Consider the following 19,808-nt stretch of genomic DNA (forward strand, 5'->3'; position numbering starts at 1 on the left):
TCTGACATTACCTGCCAAACTTAGAGAAAAATGCTTCGAAGTTATAATGATTACATGTATGCTATGGCTTGTTATAGTCGACAAATTTGAATAAAAAATAAGAGCAGCAACAATCCAATTTATTGGTGCAAGACCTCAAATTCCCATTACGAAACAACAGTAACAAGCAACAACATGACAATCTACAAGCAACTGTTACGTTCATCCTGCATGATATTCAATAATCATTGCTACTTAAACAAAGGCTGTGAATTTCCTTATTCATAAGAATATCTTCTAAGAGCTATATTACACCACGATTTTTGGCAAAAGTTGGTACAAGTTTGATACCTCAGCCAGCCTGGCCAAGCCTCATCCTCTTTTTTTTTGTATATGCAAGGTCATTATAAACCATAGTTATTAATCAAGCTGCAATTGTTACAGCTACTGCCACAGATCCACCAGTCCACAAAAGCAATTTTCAGCAGATATGACTTCATCTTCAGCGGCGTATGTTTGGCTTTTGTGCTACATAATTTGCGTTTAGATGTTGAAGTACAATGTAAAAGATAATTGATGGCAGTCAACCTCAATATATAGAATACAATGACAACCTCAAACAAGCAGGCACGGGCCGCCGACAAACATGGCTTTCTCATTGCTGTTAAAGTGCCATCAGGAGACATTGGAACCCCACTGAAGCCTCGGGAAATGACCAGAGCCATGCACAATCTACTGCATCAACATCTGAAAAAAGTACATTTACCAGAACAATAGGGTGAAAGAGTGGCTATCAAATTTATCCTCCTCTCCTCTGAACAGCCAAATTGACGTCTCTCAAAGTGAAAACATATCAAAACCTTCGAGTGTTCTTCACATGCTCAAAAGTATTTCTAACATGTGGGAACCGATCAGCCCACCGATGGTACCCTGCAAGTGAACAAAGAAAAAAAAAACTGAAATACAATTATATTATTTGAACTAATATCCCAAAGGATTACAAGCAAAACCCATTCAATGCAGTATTCTCCATCAAACCCAGTCTGCACCAAGATCAACATTTTGAGTCAGATAATGAAGGCTATGTTAGTGAAGGAATGACCAAAATTCTCCATCAGCCACATATGCACTCCTCGAGTCCTATACATCCTTCTAGGATCATAATACTGGTTGTCCAATACAAAATAGACGGCAGTATGGGCAAAGCAAGGCCGGTTATTTTTGGTGTTGATGTTAGGTTAGGCATCCAGGGCAATAATGCAAATATGTGGAAGTCAAGGGGTATTTTGCTGTTAGGAGAGAACCATGTTCATCTCCATCTCACAACCTGTGTCCTGTGGAGAAGGGTCATAATGTGTGCACAAGTGCACACTGCGCACAGATGCAGGCAGGAGCAGTGCTGATGGATAGTTGCTGCTGTCCGGATATAGTGGCAGAGGAGGGCTTAGGCGTCGAATGAGAGGATGGGATGGAGAAAGAAAGTCATGGAATGGGATCCAAAACCGGCCATTCCTTGCCCCTGCAGGTGCTACTGACCAGTTTTGAGAGAGTTTGAGATCAGAAACGCCAACTTTACCAGAAGGTTCTGCTAGAGGCAGAGGGAGGAGAGAGGAGAGACGAGGCTGATTTTAGGGGAAAAGAATGCAGCCCAACAGGAGTTTGTTGGTGAGGTCGATATGCAAATGCCAAGTAAGAATAACACAGTGGTGGACCAGAACACTGGTGGTGCAGCAACAATGGATCAATAGAGCAGTGGAGTACACTCGCAGCCATAGAATGATAGTTTAAACTTTAACATAGTGGTGCAGCAGACTAGCAACAAATCAGTGCCATAGTTAAGCAGATCAGCAGAACATCAGTGCCCCATCCAAGCACATTGGCAGCAATGGCAGATTGATCGAGCAGCAAAATTGCACGTGGAAGAAGGAAGCGGGATCAGAGGGAGAGAAAGGTGGGAGAGGACGAAAGAGAGCAGAAACAGAGTGACAGTGGTCACCATGGGTCAATTGAAAGGGGTACATAGATGGTAGGAGCACGTGTCACAAGGCAACCATCAATTCATACAAGAATGCAGGTTGACTTCAGTTAAAATTTATTTAACTGAAAAACTGAAAAAACCCAACAATTGGTTGCAACCAGGTGCCTGCTAATTTCCCAAGATATTTTTAACTACCAACAGTAGTAATGAATTCTTACAATGGAATAGATAAGTACCACAAGAAAATTCATATCTCATTGGATGACAAGAAAAATCAAGAGAAAGTGGTATCTCCCATCAACCCAGTTAAAACCTAGTTCAATGTTTTGAGTCTGATAATAAAGGCTCTACAGTAACCAGGGTCAGAGATGGGTGGCCTATGGGCCTGATTTTATATTGTTTGGGGACAAGCTAATTGAAAATTTTGGATTTGCTCAGTCCTAGATTGGCTGGCCTCCAACCCTAGATATAACAGAAAATAAAGATTTGTAATTTTTAAAAAGAAATCCAGCTAATAGGCAAAGACAGCAGTTTCTTTGAACCTGCAGTAATTATCTGATGGAGGTCTACTTGGTCCTCTGCATTGTTGCTTGTCTCCCCCTGATTGCATTAAGTAGAATAAGTAAGCAGCTGTGAACACTGGCTAAACATCAAGATGTAAAATAAAAAATTAGCAAAGGAATAAGAACAACCTCATTCAAACATCTTACAAGGAGCCGAGATAAAATATCGATGCTACTTCTGTCAAATCCGGGACTGTTTAAAAGAGATTCCTCTGATGTTAAGTCAAATACCAAAGCGCAGATGCTTGAAGCCATCATGTCAATGAATGGATCATTGCTACTCTCTGTGGTTATGTTTGGAAGGATAAAAATATTGTTAGTGTATAATGTGTGTTGAAGAGGAAAAAACGAAGAAAGTAAATCCAAGTTCCAAATTTAAGCCAACTTGCAAGCATATGCATTTTTCAACATCAAAAGCAGAAATCTTCTTAGTAACTGCTTGTTTAAATATAATCAAGTATTGCATCATTTAAACAAGGCTACTTGTAACAATTTTAAAGACATAGTTACAACAGTTACATTGATAACTAAATTATTAGAAGAAAGCCAGTCAACATACTAGTGTTGTTAAAATATTCACATAAGCACAAATGGAGCAAGTGTATTTTCTTATTCCCCTAGTAAATACCAACATAGCACACATCAGGGATCCATGGCAGCATGTTTTCCTGTCCAGACTTTCTTTAAGAATTACTTCAATATATCTTCAGCGCATACAGAAGATTACACTACATTGTGATTGGCAACAGTTTCTAATGGATGAGAAGGTTTATTGGTCACAAAAATGATTACAAATGATGGCCAACAAACTCATTCAACTAGACATTCAAGAAACAAAGGTCATAACAATCTAAGATGTGGCTCAAACTGATGATTACAAGCGACATCAACGAGGAGATGGAAATCTCCAGATACATCAGATGTAATAATATGATGGAAAGGCAATGTAGAATCACAAAGCTAACATCATATAGGTGAATGTGGCTTGATATGTTGATGCATATGCTTCTATTTTTACTTCTGAGTCCTCAGCTTCTCTATTCATTATTACTTTCTACAAGTTTAGGGTAAAGCTCAAGGATGGATCCCTAGTTGTTTGGGGATTAAACAACTTAACCAATTGAGTAAGTTTCCAGTTCATCAACTAGCCTTAGTTCTCTGGCCCAAACCTATATTGAAGTTTCACTACAATTTTAAGCATAGCATTAACTTCTAGTTAAGAGCTGATCTCATTATCTTCATAAGCATTAGGAATCATACTTTGATTTGTAAACCTAACCATATGGATGAAATATAATGCTTGTACATTAAGGTTTGTATCTTTGCTTCTAAAGAATGGTTTGACAAAGCAATGCAGCACTCGAGCAACTTCTCATTTCTAACTAATTTTTGGTACCACTGGTCTTGTGAAGCCAGAAACGAGGAATGAGGAGAAAGTACCAGTCCACAAGGCTAATGCTTTTAACAGATGGATGAATTGAGAACCCTCCAGTTTAACCTGAAGTTCATTTCTCTGCATCAAAAAAAAAAAAAAAAAAAATCCTTTGTTATAAATTATAACAGAGCATATGTGACATTGGAATTATTACAAACCCCCGGATAAAAATCAGAACTGTTTGACAGAGTGATACAACTTACGTTAAGTAGAAAGTTCAGGATTGTATCACATGCCAGGAATATTGGACCATTATCCTCCACCATCGTTCCATATCTTCCAATCATTTTCACAAGGCATTCTACCACCTGCTAAGCCAGAATCAGTACTTGTTTTCTTCACAAATGCTTATATTAATGAATTATATTCTATGATGCCATGCATTTCTCTAGGTCTATAATGGTAGGCATATAAATGGATTAGATATTAGTATCACAATCTGTAGAGCTTTTACTAATAAATCAATATAAAAATATGGCTAGCTTTAAAGAACATATACAATATACTATGCATTACCATTGTATGGGTACATGAAGTTACAGCAAGATATTTGAATGATATTACCTACTGCACTATAAAGAAATATAACACACCATATATGCATTTTTTTCTTATATAATATTAGACAACCATAAGGGAACCCATATACCCAATTCTACAAACCTATAATATCATGCTCGTTTTTTAAGTTCATGTTTAGTAACTGAATGATAATCTTTATTGCATATTCAGGCACTTATTTGTGAATGGATATTATGAATGACATGTTAGTGCAAACATATAATATTTGCAAGACGTTTTTGCTTATACAAGCTCAATATTGTCTGCACTCTGCAGAAAACTCTGACAAGGTATACATTTTACAGAGCACAGACCATTGAACATCACATAAAAATAAAACAGAGGGTAGAAATTGTATAATGATAATCACAGTCCTTGCCACCAAATCCTACATTGATAACAACAAGCATTCCTGGCAGCTCAAAGGGTAAGAACAAAGCATTTGCTAAGAAGATAGCAATCCTCACAGAATGATTCATATATAACCAGAATATCATCTGTACAAACAAATAACTTTATCAATAAGTTCACAAATCACAACCAAGCCAGCTTGCAGTAACGACATAACAAAATACAAAAAGAACAGAGAAACTAAAATATAACAAAGGTTACTTGCATATTGTCTTGGCTCATACAAGGTCGGTTTACAGAGAAAAATAAAATTTCAAATATTATCAATAAAAATATGCATAGACAAGCTTACAGCAATATGTCCTTCAAATGAAGCCAAGGCCTTGCATCCATCAACCTCCATGGTTATTTGACACAACATTGGAAGCAAGAAGCAGATGGAGTAAAAGGGGCTGTTATTTAGTAGTAATGCAAAGGAACCATCAGCATTGAATTACTTAATAGGGAAAGAAAAATGTTAGCCATTGCTCAACCACATTATAGTCAGAGACTGTGTGAGAAACCTTGATTCATTTTCACCTTCAATTGAGAGAATATATCCTAAGAGATCCCGAGTCTTTTCCTTGCATGCCAAGGGTGTTTCTGCAAGATAACTGGAATGGATATGATGATCAGGAAACCTATTTCACAATTCTAAAGATCGCCTATTGTGACAGAGATTAATACATAAAGGAACTTAATATCCAATTCCATTGAAGAAACAGTCCACAATATATTAAATGTCTGGTGCAATGTAGGATTAAACATGGTCACATAAGCACAGATCAGTAAAGGGGAAAAAAAACACCCCAACCAAAATAAGATCAAAACAGAATGATCACAACACAGAAATCAGTATGCACAAATAAAGCAGCTGTAACCAAATGGCAACAATGGAGCATTTCGGAATAGGGTTTGAAGTTTGAACTATTGCATGCATTTTCAAGAAAACAAACTCTACTAGCCTTACCTGGATATTGCTATAAAGTGGAAATTGTATGTTTAACATGCATTCTGTTTATGATTGCTTAAACTATAGTGCTCACAGGAAGATAATGATGCCTCTGACCAACAGCAGAATAGACATAAGGAGAAAATTTTGTAATGATTATTTTATTCATGCAAGAAGCTGAAACTGAAGCGACTAGAAATATACATATCTAGTTGAACAGTCCAAATGTTTAAGCTGCAAGATGGAATTAGTGGATCACATAGCAAGTCTATCGCACCTTCCAATTATTCGTACTGCAGCTAAAAGATCATCTCCTTTTCTCTGTCCGTGATCCTACAATGGAACAACCAATTTAAGAACTTATAATATAATGTTAAAAATGTCTAGCAAGGTCAAAATAATTACCTTGGAATCTTGTAAAAAATCAAGTACTAAATTTATTGTCTCATTGAGTCCAGCAATCGCCTTCGTCAAGGTCCTTTCATTGATGATAGGGTGACCTGAAAAAAATTGTACAACTTCTAAGAATTCTAGGAAAAATATTCACCAAAGAATTCAACTGAATCAAAAAAAAAAAAAAACAATTTTTAATACATATATCATGTGAACATGGCTAAGAGTAAAATCTACCAGAAAATGAGCACAGAGGGATAGAATGATTACAGGAACTACTCAGAGTCTCAGACACATATTTTCCAGACATATTTTTGAAGCTGTTTCTTGTGTTTCCCTCCCAAACAGACACAGTTGTGCATCAATGGAATGTTCATCATCTATGCTTAACCACATTCATTGGACATATGAAAGCATTATGTTGTGCAACCTCCATATGGCATGAAAGGTTTACGGAATCAAAATTGCACCTTACACAAACTATCTATCAATTCTCATTTCTAACTTAGGATCTATCATAGTATTGCTATTGTGCTTATCAAGTAAATAACACAAATGTTAGGGTTGTCTAGTATCTACTATACATTTTGGAGCAGTAGTACCTTCTTTCTTTGCGAACCCCTGCAAGAATAGTCATCAAGCCAAGAGAAACTATGCAATGGACCTAACCTACTTTCAGTTGTTTAATTATTTTTTGATTAAACCAGTCGATTAATTTTATTAGATTTTTGGACTGTTTCCATAGATTAACATCTTAATATATGCCTTAAGGCATATCCAATGAACATAACCAATCAGCAATAATTTGAAGATATACAGAAGTTTACAAAGATTTTACCAAACTATATAGCATAACAGAAGCAATAACATGTATCATGATTGTATTAGCTCAAGTGATAGACATTACCGAGATTTCTTAGTCACTTTTCTTGATAAAATCTGGCAACCAGGTCCAGGTTTTCAATGAAAAATGTTTTATGGTCCCTTCTTTAACACTTGAATTTAACTATTTTCATTAGCATCCATGAATCGTATATGATGAAACTGCAACAGGATACCGTATAGTTTATACACACTTATGCGCGCTTGTGTATATATATTCATATGCATATACATATTTATGTGTAATAACATGTATACATATCTTGAACATTTTTTATACTAAGGGTGAGCCTTGGCGCAATAATAAGGTTGCTCTATTTGAGCTTGGAACATGGAAACAGCCTTTCGGCATGCAAGAGTAAGGTCGCGTACACCTAACCCTCCTTAGACCCTAGAATGGCGGGAGCCTCATGCACTGGGACACCTTTTAACATGCATATATATATATATATATCAAGGTCCGGCGTACCGGTGGCGGCCCGAACCGGTCCGTACCGGCTCCGTACTGGTCCGTACCGGTTCTCCAACAATAAACTATCAGTACTGGATTCTACGCTGATCCGGTACCGGTCCCAGGCCGGCCGGTACGGACCGGCCCATACCGGCCGGTATGGATCGGCCCATACCGGCCGGTACGGACCGGTACGACAAACCATGATATATATAGTTATAGTTATAGTTATATATGATCGCATGTTTACATTTGTTGAATATATATAATTTAAAATGGATAAGGATCTATATGACCATACGATCAAGGTCTACAATCTCAATATCGGATATTGTACGGATACCTTATCGGTTTGGTATAGTACATGCCGGTATTGTACGATATGCACCCATACCGAACCAACCCTCTAACCATTTTTCTTACTTTTTATCTCGATACGAATTGGTATGCTTTGGTACACCTCGATACACCTCGGTACAAGACATGTACCAACCTAAACTTGAGTTTTGTACCAATTCCTACCACGTACGGTATGATACACCCCGTATCAAGCAGTACAGGGCGGTACGGCATTTCATGCATATGATGATCCAAGTTACAATTACCTAGGTTTCTAAGGCCTATATATCACCCAAGTGGTCAACGGTTCGTCAACCCAATGAACCCTCATAACATATGAGGATAAACTTTTCGTTGTTTGTTAAAATCAAGTGCTAAAGCATAACTTATGATAACTCGCATTGATGCAAGCAACCACCCATCCATAACACATGCACGTACAAATGCATTAGATATACTAGTTTTATTTTACCTTTCTATGACTTATAGTCTACTTACCAAAATCTGAAAAGCAAGCATACCCCTGCGAGCACTCTATCACCCACTCAACCAACATACCATATATAGTTGGAATTACATTTAATGTTCATAACTTTGTTCCAGTCAACCTCAACTAGACTGAGTTTAGGCATTGGAAGTCAAGAAAAATATGGGAGACATCATTCATAATATATTGTACAATTTGGGATCCTTGACTATTTAGCTTTGTGTTATGCACTAAAACTATCAAGAAAGATTAAATACAAAAAAAAAAAAGAGATCTTTGAAAATATTTAAAAATTTAATATATATCATCATATTTTTTGGTAAAAATAAAACAGATGACAAGCTAATGCCTGTGGAAGTATGAGAGCACATTTGTGTTGTTTTGGGACCTTTGAGTCTTTAGCTCTGGAGTTATGTGCTAAAACTATCAAACAAGATTAAACAAAAAGAAGATAATTTTTTAAAAAATAAAAAGTTACGTATATATCATCATATTGCTTGGTGAAACTATAACTCATAACAAACTGGTGCCTGTGGAAGTATGAGAGTACATTGCAAGATTTGTATATCATTAGCTTGAGGAATCTGATACAAAAACACCATCTAACAACATGTAAATGTCAATGTCAGACTGCAACTGCATTTACCTTGCTAGTCACAAGTCAGGAAAAGATAAACTACAGAACTGTGAACACATAATTAAAGAGTATTGCTAGTTAAAGTATTGTCATGCCGAAGAGAATGCTAGTTAAAATATATCTATGATTAAGACAATGGGTGTGAATGAAGAATACATGCAAACTATGTTCATGTAAATCTTCTTTACTTAACACATCACTGTGTTAAACTTACTCTCCTTTAAAGAAACATAAAGAAATTTATGTTTTCATGAAATAAATTGCAATATTTTACCCAAAACTGGATAATACATGGCCTAATTAAAATCATTTGTACTAGTTACATGATGAAACATGAGAAATGCTTTGACTACTACACCAGATAACTGGAACCTTTTCAATATAAAGGTGCTTTTATACAAGGACACACAAACACATATCTGTCATGAGCCTGCGCATTAAGAGAAACTACTAATAAGGTATAAGGCATGTGGTAAGCCATAATTGACCAATTGAACTACAGGGTTTATGTCACCGACAAACCCCAATTTACAGAACATAATTTTGCTTTTGACAATAACAATATAAAGCCACAATATGGACAACAAGCTTGCTAAAAAATATTTATAAAATATACCTTCTGCCCCACAAATATTTGAAATTAGTTTAATGATCTTCTCTATCAATGAAAATGATATAGCCAGATTTCTCTGCTTCTGGACAATGGTTTCAGCAGTATTTGAAGAACTTTTAGAAGCTTCATATTTCAAGTAGGCAAGTTCATTGAGAAGAACAGCGACTTCAATCCGTGAAGACTCAAGTACAAGTAACAAAAACCTATAAACAAGATAAAATAATAAAATATGAAGTAATTAAATAACCAGTGCAAAAGGTCTGCTCAAGAAACCATAAGTAGTGTTTACTTGTCAACTGGCAAAGGATCCTGGTCACCATTTTCATTCAATTTACTGCATTCCAGCAGCCAGTTTTCACCAACTATAGACATCATGGACTCAGCCAGAAGAAGCGCCTGAAGCTTTTCAGCAGACACTACACATTAGAAAATAATATCAAGTGACCAACAATGCACCCTTTTTGCAAAAATGACAATCAATTTCTATTTCATATGTTTTGTTAAAGAAATCATTGCTCACTAGACCTATGGTCTTCTATTTTGGAATTTTTTCTTCTTAAAGTTTTCAGCAGAACATTCAAATGACCCATACAACCTTCTTTAGATAAGTAATACCATATATAAGAATTACAAATTACATTTTGTTGCAGTAAAAAAAATTAACACCTCCATTGATGGAAAGAACAGTTTTATATGACAGTATAAAAAAGACTGGACCCCCAATAATATATAATGTCAAATGAATGGTTATCTCTGTGCTTAAAAAAAAAAAAGAATAGTTGTTCCTCTGCTAATTAAGTTTCATTCCAAACATGGAACTTGGGCTAGGCATGTAACATACCAACACGGTTTTGAAGGACCGTCATAATACCAATACGTATTTGAGCTGCCCAAATTTTGCTTTCCGTCGACCTTAGAGCACCATGAAGTAGCTTCATAAACAACAACCCAATGCAATACAATTAGACAATCATATGACAGCACTAGATATGCGAGATAACTGAGTTGATAGTAGATGGATGACAAAATATAGCAACGCGGTTGTGTTGAAATGAAACATTAAGGCAAGGTACCCTAGTAATATGTTTCAAGGAGAAAATTATGAACAAGAAAGGAAGTCTTCCTATGTCAGAAGACAACTGACAAGTAGCAGCAGCTTGCAGTTAGATTTAGGCCTCTCACTTGATTAAAACAACAATAACATTTAAAACAAATACGTTTACAGATAGACAGATGGTCCTTCGATCCAGTCAGATCAAATCAAATGCATAATATCCGAAATAGAAGTTCACACCAAATGGAAAATATCTTTGATTTTCTGTGATTTTGTTTTCCATTATCCTATAACAGAACCAAATTAGCAACATGACTCACATTGCAATAGTAAAGGCCAGAATGATGCAATACATGATCTTCATTTTTCTATTTTCCTCAACTTTTTAATTCTTCTACACCAAAGCAAAATGAGAAATACAAATCACTAGATGCAACAAAGTGCACTACTTATTGAAACACTCCAAAATTTTCACAGTTGCATGTAACGTGCAAAACTTATCAGATCTGAATAGCTAGATGTTAAACTTCCCAGGTAAAAAAGAAAGTGAATTATCACAGAACTAGAAAACAGAATATGGCTTGTCGTACACAGCAGAAGTATGAATTCCAAATGTATAATCTGTAAATTATATCCAAAAAGATCACTTGCAAATCAACATACAGTGTTATTTGAGGACAAAAGAGTAGTGAGTAGGTGCAACGCATCAAATTTGAAAGCATTTTGCAGGACAGCAAATTGTTTGGCAATAGAAGCCACCTGAATCACAAAATAAATTGTCAACTACAGATATAGATTTTTATATATATTTGATAAGAAACAACAGAATTAAAGATCATTCAAAAAATTAAGCAGATAAAAAGAATTTTTACATATGATCATGCGTACCATGCATGAGATGCCTGTTAGGTTTTCAGTATTCAACATGTCCACAGATAGCTTATTGACAACCAACTGCAGCAGTCGCATGGCAAGCTCCAAAGACCGAGAACCTTCGGAAATAAAAAAAAATTTAAGAAATGCAACGTTACTCACTGTATGGTATATAAAAGAGGAGCATTAGGTCAAGTAGGGCTACCCACCGTTCGAGCAACAAGGAAAGCACAAAGAACAGATTAGTTTCTAGCACCTAGTTCTGATGTTACAGACTAAATTTGCATGCAACTTAAAACTTAGTATTTGGAACTATCATGGAACCATATAACCATGGTCAACCATAGTTGGACCCACAGTTGACTAAAACCAATCAAGTATAGCATCTTTGCCCTCATTTAACAACTATTTGCAAGTTTTAGAAATAAATATCCATTATGAATGGCAATAGTCAAATAGGAAATAAGCCCTCTCATAAAACATGAGCTGACAAATGCATAAGCATTTTGAGTTAGAATGGACAATATCACTACATAAAACCATTAAACAACACTTTCAAACTTTCAATTCTATAAGCAACAAGTTTCTTTAACCTATATACTGCACTAATGTCATAGCAGTTATGCGCAAAAAACATTAAACAGAACTGTTAAACAAGTGTGACCTCACTTCATATGATCCACATTAATAACTTCATCTCCAGATTACTGTATTCAATATAGTGATTGGTTCAACAATTCCAGTAGTTTGATCTTTTCCACCCCTATGCCAAGCAAACTTAATCAATGGACATAACAGATACCAATTAAAAAGTTCCACAATGCAATTAATATGATTTTCATTATTGCCTCACTGTCTTCTTGAGATCATCGTTTTAAGTGCATAACCCACCAAATAAGACAAAAATCAGGAACAAATAAAGCAACAGAAATCCCTTGTTTCCAAAATATAAGAAATGTGCGGAGAGCATTTCGACCTCAGATCTTGGTAGGAAGGCAATGAAATGGAGCCAAAATTATGCATTACAGTCATAATATCCATGAAATCAATGCTAGATTAACCACCAACCAACATTTGCAACTACAACAACTAAAACAAAATGTTTGACTGCATATGCTAGCATATCTACCTTATAGAAAACTTAATGAATCTAATTTCAATTTCATTGCCATCCAAAAAATAAATTTATGGTCATGATTAGTTTACTATCAGCCATGGTCGGCGGAACTGTCCTGAACCACCCAGTACGAGGCATACCGAGCCGTACCAGTGGCAGATCGGGACAGTTCCGGCAACCAAAATAAAAAATCGGCGATGGAGCGGGAGAAGGAGAACGAAAGAGAGAAAAAGAGAGAGAGCAGAGGAGGGAGGGAGAGGGAAAGAAAGGAAAAGAGAAGAAGGTGGAGACTGGCCTGTAGAGGGCCGACGAGCCGTGCCGAGGAGGTCGGCCCTGTAGAGGAGGCGGAGGAGGGACTCCACTTACAGTTCCCCTGTTTCATTCGAAACAAGAGCCCCAGAGGGGCTTTGCCGGCCTCTACCACCCTCCTCTCTCCCTCCTCTTCTCTCTTTCTCTTTTTCTTTCTCCCACCCTCCCTACTATGGTGATACGGGCCCGGCACAGAACGGCACGGGAGCGTACCGACCCGTGCCACCAGGCAACCAATTCCGGCACAATAGCCCTTTCTATCATCAAAACTTTAAGATCCAAAAATTGATAAGGAAAAAGTTGGAAAATGTTAAAAATTAAAGAATAATATAAATGTCTTGATGGATAAACAACATTCAGCCAAGCTTTAAAGTTGTCATCTGAATATTTGCAGAAAATTATTAGCACAAGTCACCAAAAATTCTTAAAATCAAGTTGTCTATCAAGTCAGAAAATTTGAGAAAAAATTGCAAATGTTGAGGAGTAATTAAATAAGAATTTATTAAGCGAACTGTTTTGTCAATGAGGTTGTATCCAATATAACAAATCAAAGTGTTGCAATAAAACAAACACGGTAAACTATCAGCACATGATTGGTACAAGTTGCTTCTCAAAAAAAAAAAAAAAACCAAGAAAAAAAATTGATCAACTCAGGTTGCATAATCTCTAATTATGCAGCTATGTTTAGCCTCTACAAACCAAGATCACATAGGAACGTCCCAAACCCTCTATCAATGCAACACTTGCTTTAGCATTCTATCAATTATCAAGAACCAAAAAAAAATTATGAAAATGTACTAGAAGAAGCAATGAAATATGTGAAAGTAAATAAAGGGAGTTTTATAATAGAGAACTTGAATTTCATGATGTTTTGCTTTGTACAAGACAGAACTAGGACAGTCACTGTATAAAGACTTACTTTTAGAGAATATTTCTCTCCACCACGTATATCTTTGTATAAGTTAATTATCACTTTCATTTAACCATGATTATGTTTAACTCAGCAGAACTAAAGGGAGTTTTATAATAGAGAACTTGAGTTTCATAATGCTTTGCTTTGTACAAGACAGAACTAAGACAGTCAATGTATAAAGACTTACATTTAGAGAATATTTCTCTCCAGCACGTACATCTTTGTATAAGTTAATTATTACTTTCACTTGACCATGATAATGTTTAACTCAGCAGCGAAAACACTATGATATGAACTTCGCAAGGCCCTTTCACCCCAACGACAAAAAATAAGAAAGGAAAACATAAGTTTTGGTAAATACCATCAGTCAAAGTAGAGATATGTGGAGCTAGCATGTCCATTACTCTAGGCTCATAAAATTTTGTGATACTGTTTTCTGAAGCTGTTGCAACCAACAATAGATATTCATAGCATTCCTCAAAAATTGATGGGTCTGACCTGGATAAAAAGCCAAAACAAGTTTCCATACAAAGTAATAAGCAGAAGAAGTATAATTAAATAAAGACTAGAATTATGGTAGCAAAATATAAATTCAAGTTAAATTGCTAAGGGGGAAAACTGGGTTTGATACTTTTGACAGAACATATAGATTATCATATGCCTTCCATCTAAGCTCATATAGTCACATACTAGCATGTACTGGTGAATCTTGAAGTGTACATAGTCGTACAAGTTTGTGTCCACTTAATCTCACTGTTTGGAATAGCCTAATTTCTATTTAAGATGGTTTTGGATAACCACCTTATTGATTTTCCTTTTCACTGAGTGTTAATCAGTTTTCCAAGTGCCCACAAGATAAAAAAGCAGCCTCCAAAAGTCTAAGCATTGGGTCCTAACACACAAAGATATTTACATAAATACACATATATTTACACATGCAAATCATCAACATATAATGTCAAGGATTCTTGAGGTAAGTTGTTTAAGAATTCTTTGGGCATAGTTTATGTTGCTTGTGTTAAGACACCTAAATTAATAAATAGATGTGATAACTTTGTGTTAAAAGCATTCTGCCACTTTGTTTTAAGGTCCAACACATGAAACTAAAAATCTTTTTCACGGTACTCCAAAAAACATGGTGACAAGTGTTTAACACTTCTTGCTAATGTAAGCAGAATACCTTAAGGTGCAGTGCCAAGACATTTCATGTCATGTCCAAGTGTCCAAATGTGTCAACACTTTCAAAAACCAAAAAATGAAGTGTCCAGGTAACTGAAGTGTGCAGAATCTGATTTGTAAATCAGAGGCAGCAAAAATAAAAGAACCATTTTCTGTATGGGACCAAAGGCTTCAAGTAACACATTACTTTAGCTTCTTGCAATACTTCCATCATACGAGTTCTGTATGATAGTTGCAGAGTGCAGGCAAAACATATGATGTATTACATTGTAAAAATATTTGATGCCTCTTTATAGTTTCCACGACGAAATTTGAGCTTCTTTTCGTGGGCAAAAATATACCTATGTAATGGTAGTCCGTATGATCAGTTTTTACTTCAAATTATGCAATGCACATGTTAAACATCAATCAGCACAGATATCTATACTGATTTATGGTCCTATATTTCTAGAGATAAATTGTTAAAAAGCATGTTTATTTGTTCGACGCATGCCTACACCATAGTACAAAGAAATTAAGGCTAGTCTATGTTTGCTTTTTCTAGAAGAAAAGTGGTCAGGAATATGAACGAGCTAACAGAAGCTCAAGCAAGCTCCTTGCCCGAACAAACTTGCACTTTTCTTTTACAAATTCATTTAAGTTATGCAGCATTTGATAATAAAGTCAAGCATTCGTTTAACTTCCAAGAAATAGAATAAACATATCATATAAGCCTACCTTAATGACAATTATTTTTAAAATTGCACCTTATAGAATCAGGCAAATATGTTCTTACATATTACATAGTCTACTAGTCTAGTCATACAAAGAAAGAGAAAGATTGGTGTGGAACTATGAAAAAGGTTGAAAAATTCTAAACAAAAGTGGAAAGTCACTACTCACCAGAATGTGGCATAACTGACTCTAAACATAATAACAGCCAAGGATGATTGCATTAGGGCAATCATCTTGACATACAGTTTAGCACTACAAGTTGTACAGCACAACATTTACGAACAAAATCTAAGCACTGAAGTCAGGTCTAAATCCTCAAAGATCAGAAATTTTTTTTCCAAAATAATCAGTTTCCCGCTGAGACAAGAGAAGAGATCAAATAAACTTACGATTTTGATACGATTTCCGCCACAAGAGGAACTTTAGAGACCATTTCCTCTGATGAAGCAATCTCTGTTACCCGACAAAACCCCGCAAGAACAGTAAGAGCAAGCCGCAAATAAGCTTCCCGATCCTCGCCACCCTTAACACCCCCGGTTGCTTTGCCCATTCCTTTAATTGAATCCGTAAACCAACGAGTCACTCGAAGAAATCAAAAATATAAGTCCGGAGAAAAAACAAAAGATTTGCGAAAATTTACCAGTGAGCAGAAGACGGTCGAGGAATCGAGGGCCGACGGCTTGATAAACCTCGAGAATGGAGGCGTTGTCGTCCCCCTGACAGAACTTGGTGGCGAGGAGGAGACCGGCGAGCTTCTGCTCGTCCCGCTCTCCTCTCAGAAGCTTCAAGCAGTCGTCCAGAGAGGGACCAGCGGACACCTGAGGAATTAAAAGGGGAAGAAAAAAAAAAAAGATCAGAGCTTTTCTTGGAGGAAGAATCGAAGAGAGGAGGGAAGAATTCACCATGGAAGCGGAGGAGGACATCCCAGTAGCACTGCGAATGGACGAGGGCTTTGGGGGTCAAGAAGTGAGGATTTTTGCGAGCAGGACGGGCTACGAACGGATCGGATCTCTTACATCCGGATCCGACTCCGAATGGTGAACGGGAAGTATTTGTAGGAGATGGAATTATGTCTCCTTTATGATTGAAATAAAAATAAAACGAAGAATTTTTCCCTATTCATGATAAAGGTCGATCTCTTTTTTTTTTTTTTTTTTTTTTTTGCTGAAAAAAGAGGAGAAGGAGGGAGGAAGGGACAAGCCCACCCCCGCGTAGCAGCCCCGACCACTGGGCCCCCACCCCGCCAGGAGAATGTTCGATGCGGGTAGACCGAGTCGTGTGTTGGGCACCCCGACCTATTTTACTCATACCCTCCCCACCCGTGGGCCGGCTCAGTTATCCGACCCGACCCTCCGTGTGAGTACGTCACACCTGGCACCACCCAGGCTACCAGCCGACCAGTAGCGCTTCCAGACCCCGTGTCCAGGCATGGGGCATCCGGTCTCCGAATTTAATCGACGCCCGCACGTTTCGAACCTGGAACCACTTGGTTGGAAGCAAACACTCCGTTCCAACTGGGCTACCACCTTGGTGGTAAAGGTCGATCTCTTCGGTCTATTTTTTTTGCGCTTTGAATGGAGAAGATACCGACTCCACAATCTACAGACTACAGTACTTCCTCTCACACAATGCAGCGATCCATGACTTCTCTCATTGCACCGGTTTTCTAATAGGAGAAACGCAAGTGCTCAAATAATAAAAATTGACTAAGGGTTCGTTAGGTTGGAGAGGATTGGTAAAAATTATTTATCTTAAAAAATAATTATGAAGAAGAATAAATTTTATCATAATTAGTTGGTAGAAAAATTACTCTAAATAAGTAGCATCGAAAAAATTATTTTACATAAAAATATTGCCAAATTTTCAACAATGCTCTTGAATAAATAATTCAAATAATAATATTTTTTTTCGGTCCATTTGTTGGGCATTTATGGATCACTTATATAAATGTTGTCAACATTAGCTATATTGAATATTAGAATATATTTACATAAATTAATAAATTTTTTAAATTAATTATACATATATCAAAATATATATGTCTTGTTATAAATAAAATTTAGTATGTTTTGGTACATAAATAAATATATTAATTTGTAATACCTAGCCTAACTAATAAGTAACTAGGTCTAGTCCACTTGACAAGCCCAAATGTAAGACTTGGAGTAGGAGATGAAAAAGAAAAAAAAATGGAGTCTTGTTCGACTTCGAATAAGAGGCAGATTCTTTCTTCATCTTGATTTCCTACAGGAGCTAGGAAACCTAACCTCCATTGACTATTTAAAGACCCCATACCCCTTTTCGCATCATCGCCAACAAATTTTGTCGATTACCATCGCTAGACCACCGTTGGTTCCTTTCTATTCTCCTCTTAGCATCTAACAGCCTTAGCTCACAATGCTCGCCAGATTTTAGTTGAGCGCTTGCTGGAGTCTAAGATTTTGAAAGTGATTTTCGAAATTAGTTGGATTTATAATTTGGTTTCACTCCCAAGTTAAATAATATAACAATTTTCTTAGATTTATCAATAAATTATGAGATTATTATATTAATAAAATTGAATCGTACTATTTACGATGCATAAATTTGATGAACGGTATTTTATTACTGAATATGCTTTATTTTGAAATATTGTGATGATGCATGGCTGTAAATATTGATCTGGTTCGATTGATTTCAATATCATATGATTTCTTGTATTCTTGTTTAGCTGAGACATGAACTGCATCATTGTTTTGAACTCTTAATGTTAAGAACTCTGCCAATAAGGACTAGTATATTAGCATTTGATTTGTCCTAAAAGGTTTGTATTGTAAGAAGATGCGCGATATACCGCAAACAGATATATGGTCCCGAAGAACTTTGCTGTAAGATGATGCGTAGATGCCACAAGATGATGGACGACACACCGTAAAAAGATACGCAGTATTACGACCCTACCATAGAAAAATGTTGTCAGAGCTTAAGGTTATCAAGATAAACTTGATGATTTGAAAGAATTTGTATTTATGAACATAATTTGATTTTGAGAAAGATTGAATTTAGCATGCATAATGTTTTGATAATGTTGCATACGGACATTGAGTTTTGAATTAATGAATTCCATATGTTTATTTCCTATAAGTAAGTATTAAATCTATTGCTTGATTAATCTGATTAGAGTGTTCATTGCTTACTGGGCTGTATAGCTCATTATTCCATATCTTACTATTTTTGCAGAACTAAGATCGCATGCGGTTATAATCGAAAAGGTGACTAGAGACGAAATTTGATATCTTTAATTTAGATCAAGATTTGACTAGAGTTTGATGTAAAATCTTTTACCTATTGCTGATTCTGTAAGATATTAAAAATTTGATTCTAGTTATTTAAATTAAAATTTGAATATTGATTATTTAAATTTATTGTTTATGCTATGATGGTATCATGATGAGATGTCTTGCATGCTTGTCGAGCAAGTTCTCTATGAGTATATGACGATTAATGCAACTCCTAGCCCGCGATCTCGAATCGAGGGCATGATATAATTATTAACAAATCTTATTTTAAATTTATTGATAATTAATAATATTATTAATCAATATATCAGTATATTTATAATATATTAATATAATTAATATAAAAATAATATAATATAAGTGAGGGTATTTTTTGTATATTTTTAACTTATCTCCACTCAATAATTCAGAAAAAATAAATTGCGTTTATAGGGTTCATCATTTATTTTACCATTCTATTTATCCATTTTTAGTATTAAATATGATAATTTAATATAGAATTTATATTTTAATACCAGATTACTTTCAACCAAATAGGGGCTACGTTCCTCATATTAATTTTTTGTTAAAACAAAACCAGACAGCAAAAGAAATGGTCGAAGCTACGGAGGGAACGGCGTCGATAACGTCTCAGTCGAGGAGCTACTGGAGGTCGTTGGCTTGACACGAATTCGTTCCCTCCCAACCAATTACCGACCCGGTGGCTGATTG

At 36.0% G+C, this 19,808-nt stretch overlaps 1 protein-coding gene across 1 annotated transcript; it reads right to left on the bottom strand.

Moving 5' to 3' along the window:
- Nucleotides 1-93: 93 nt before the first annotated feature.
- On the bottom strand, nt 94-16,822 carry LOC103724114. Its single transcript, XM_008815274.4, has 19 exons — nt 16,722-16,822; nt 16,460-16,637; nt 16,209-16,371; nt 14,288-14,424; nt 11,603-11,706; nt 11,378-11,473; nt 10,502-10,592; nt 9,950-10,076; nt 9,664-9,863; nt 6,264-6,358; nt 6,136-6,191; nt 5,431-5,520; nt 5,220-5,319; nt 4,159-4,263; nt 3,961-4,033; nt 2,650-2,804; nt 2,500-2,557; nt 840-909; nt 94-726 (listed from the first exon to the last, which is right to left on the bottom strand). Exons 1-19 carry the CDS (start codon nt 16,740-16,742, stop codon nt 720-722), a joined length of 1,926 nt encoding a protein of 641 aa, XP_008813496.2. The 5' UTR covers nt 16,743-16,822; the 3' UTR covers nt 94-719.
- Nucleotides 16,823-19,808: the final 2,986 nt, after the last annotated feature.

Source organism: Phoenix dactylifera, chromosome 11 (genome assembly GCF_009389715.1).
Source record: "Phoenix dactylifera cultivar Barhee BC4 chromosome 11, palm_55x_up_171113_PBpolish2nd_filt_p, whole genome shotgun sequence".
NCBI classification, from domain to species: domain Eukaryota; kingdom Viridiplantae; phylum Streptophyta; class Magnoliopsida; order Arecales; family Arecaceae; genus Phoenix; species Phoenix dactylifera.

Bases quoted from the DNA above. Each gene is read 5' to 3' on its own strand.
- LOC103724114 (XM_008815274.4), bottom strand. From the start codon at position 16,742: ATGTCCTCCTCCGCTTCCATG. The intron at 11,707-14,287 runs GTATTTACCAAA...TTATTTCCGAAG, and splicing joins TATCTCTACTTTGACTGATG to GTTCTCGGTCTTTGGAGCTT. The intron at 10,077-10,501 runs GTATGTTACATG...TCTAATGTGTAG, and splicing joins GGTCCTTCAAAACCGTGTTG to TGTCTGCTGAAAAGCTTCAG.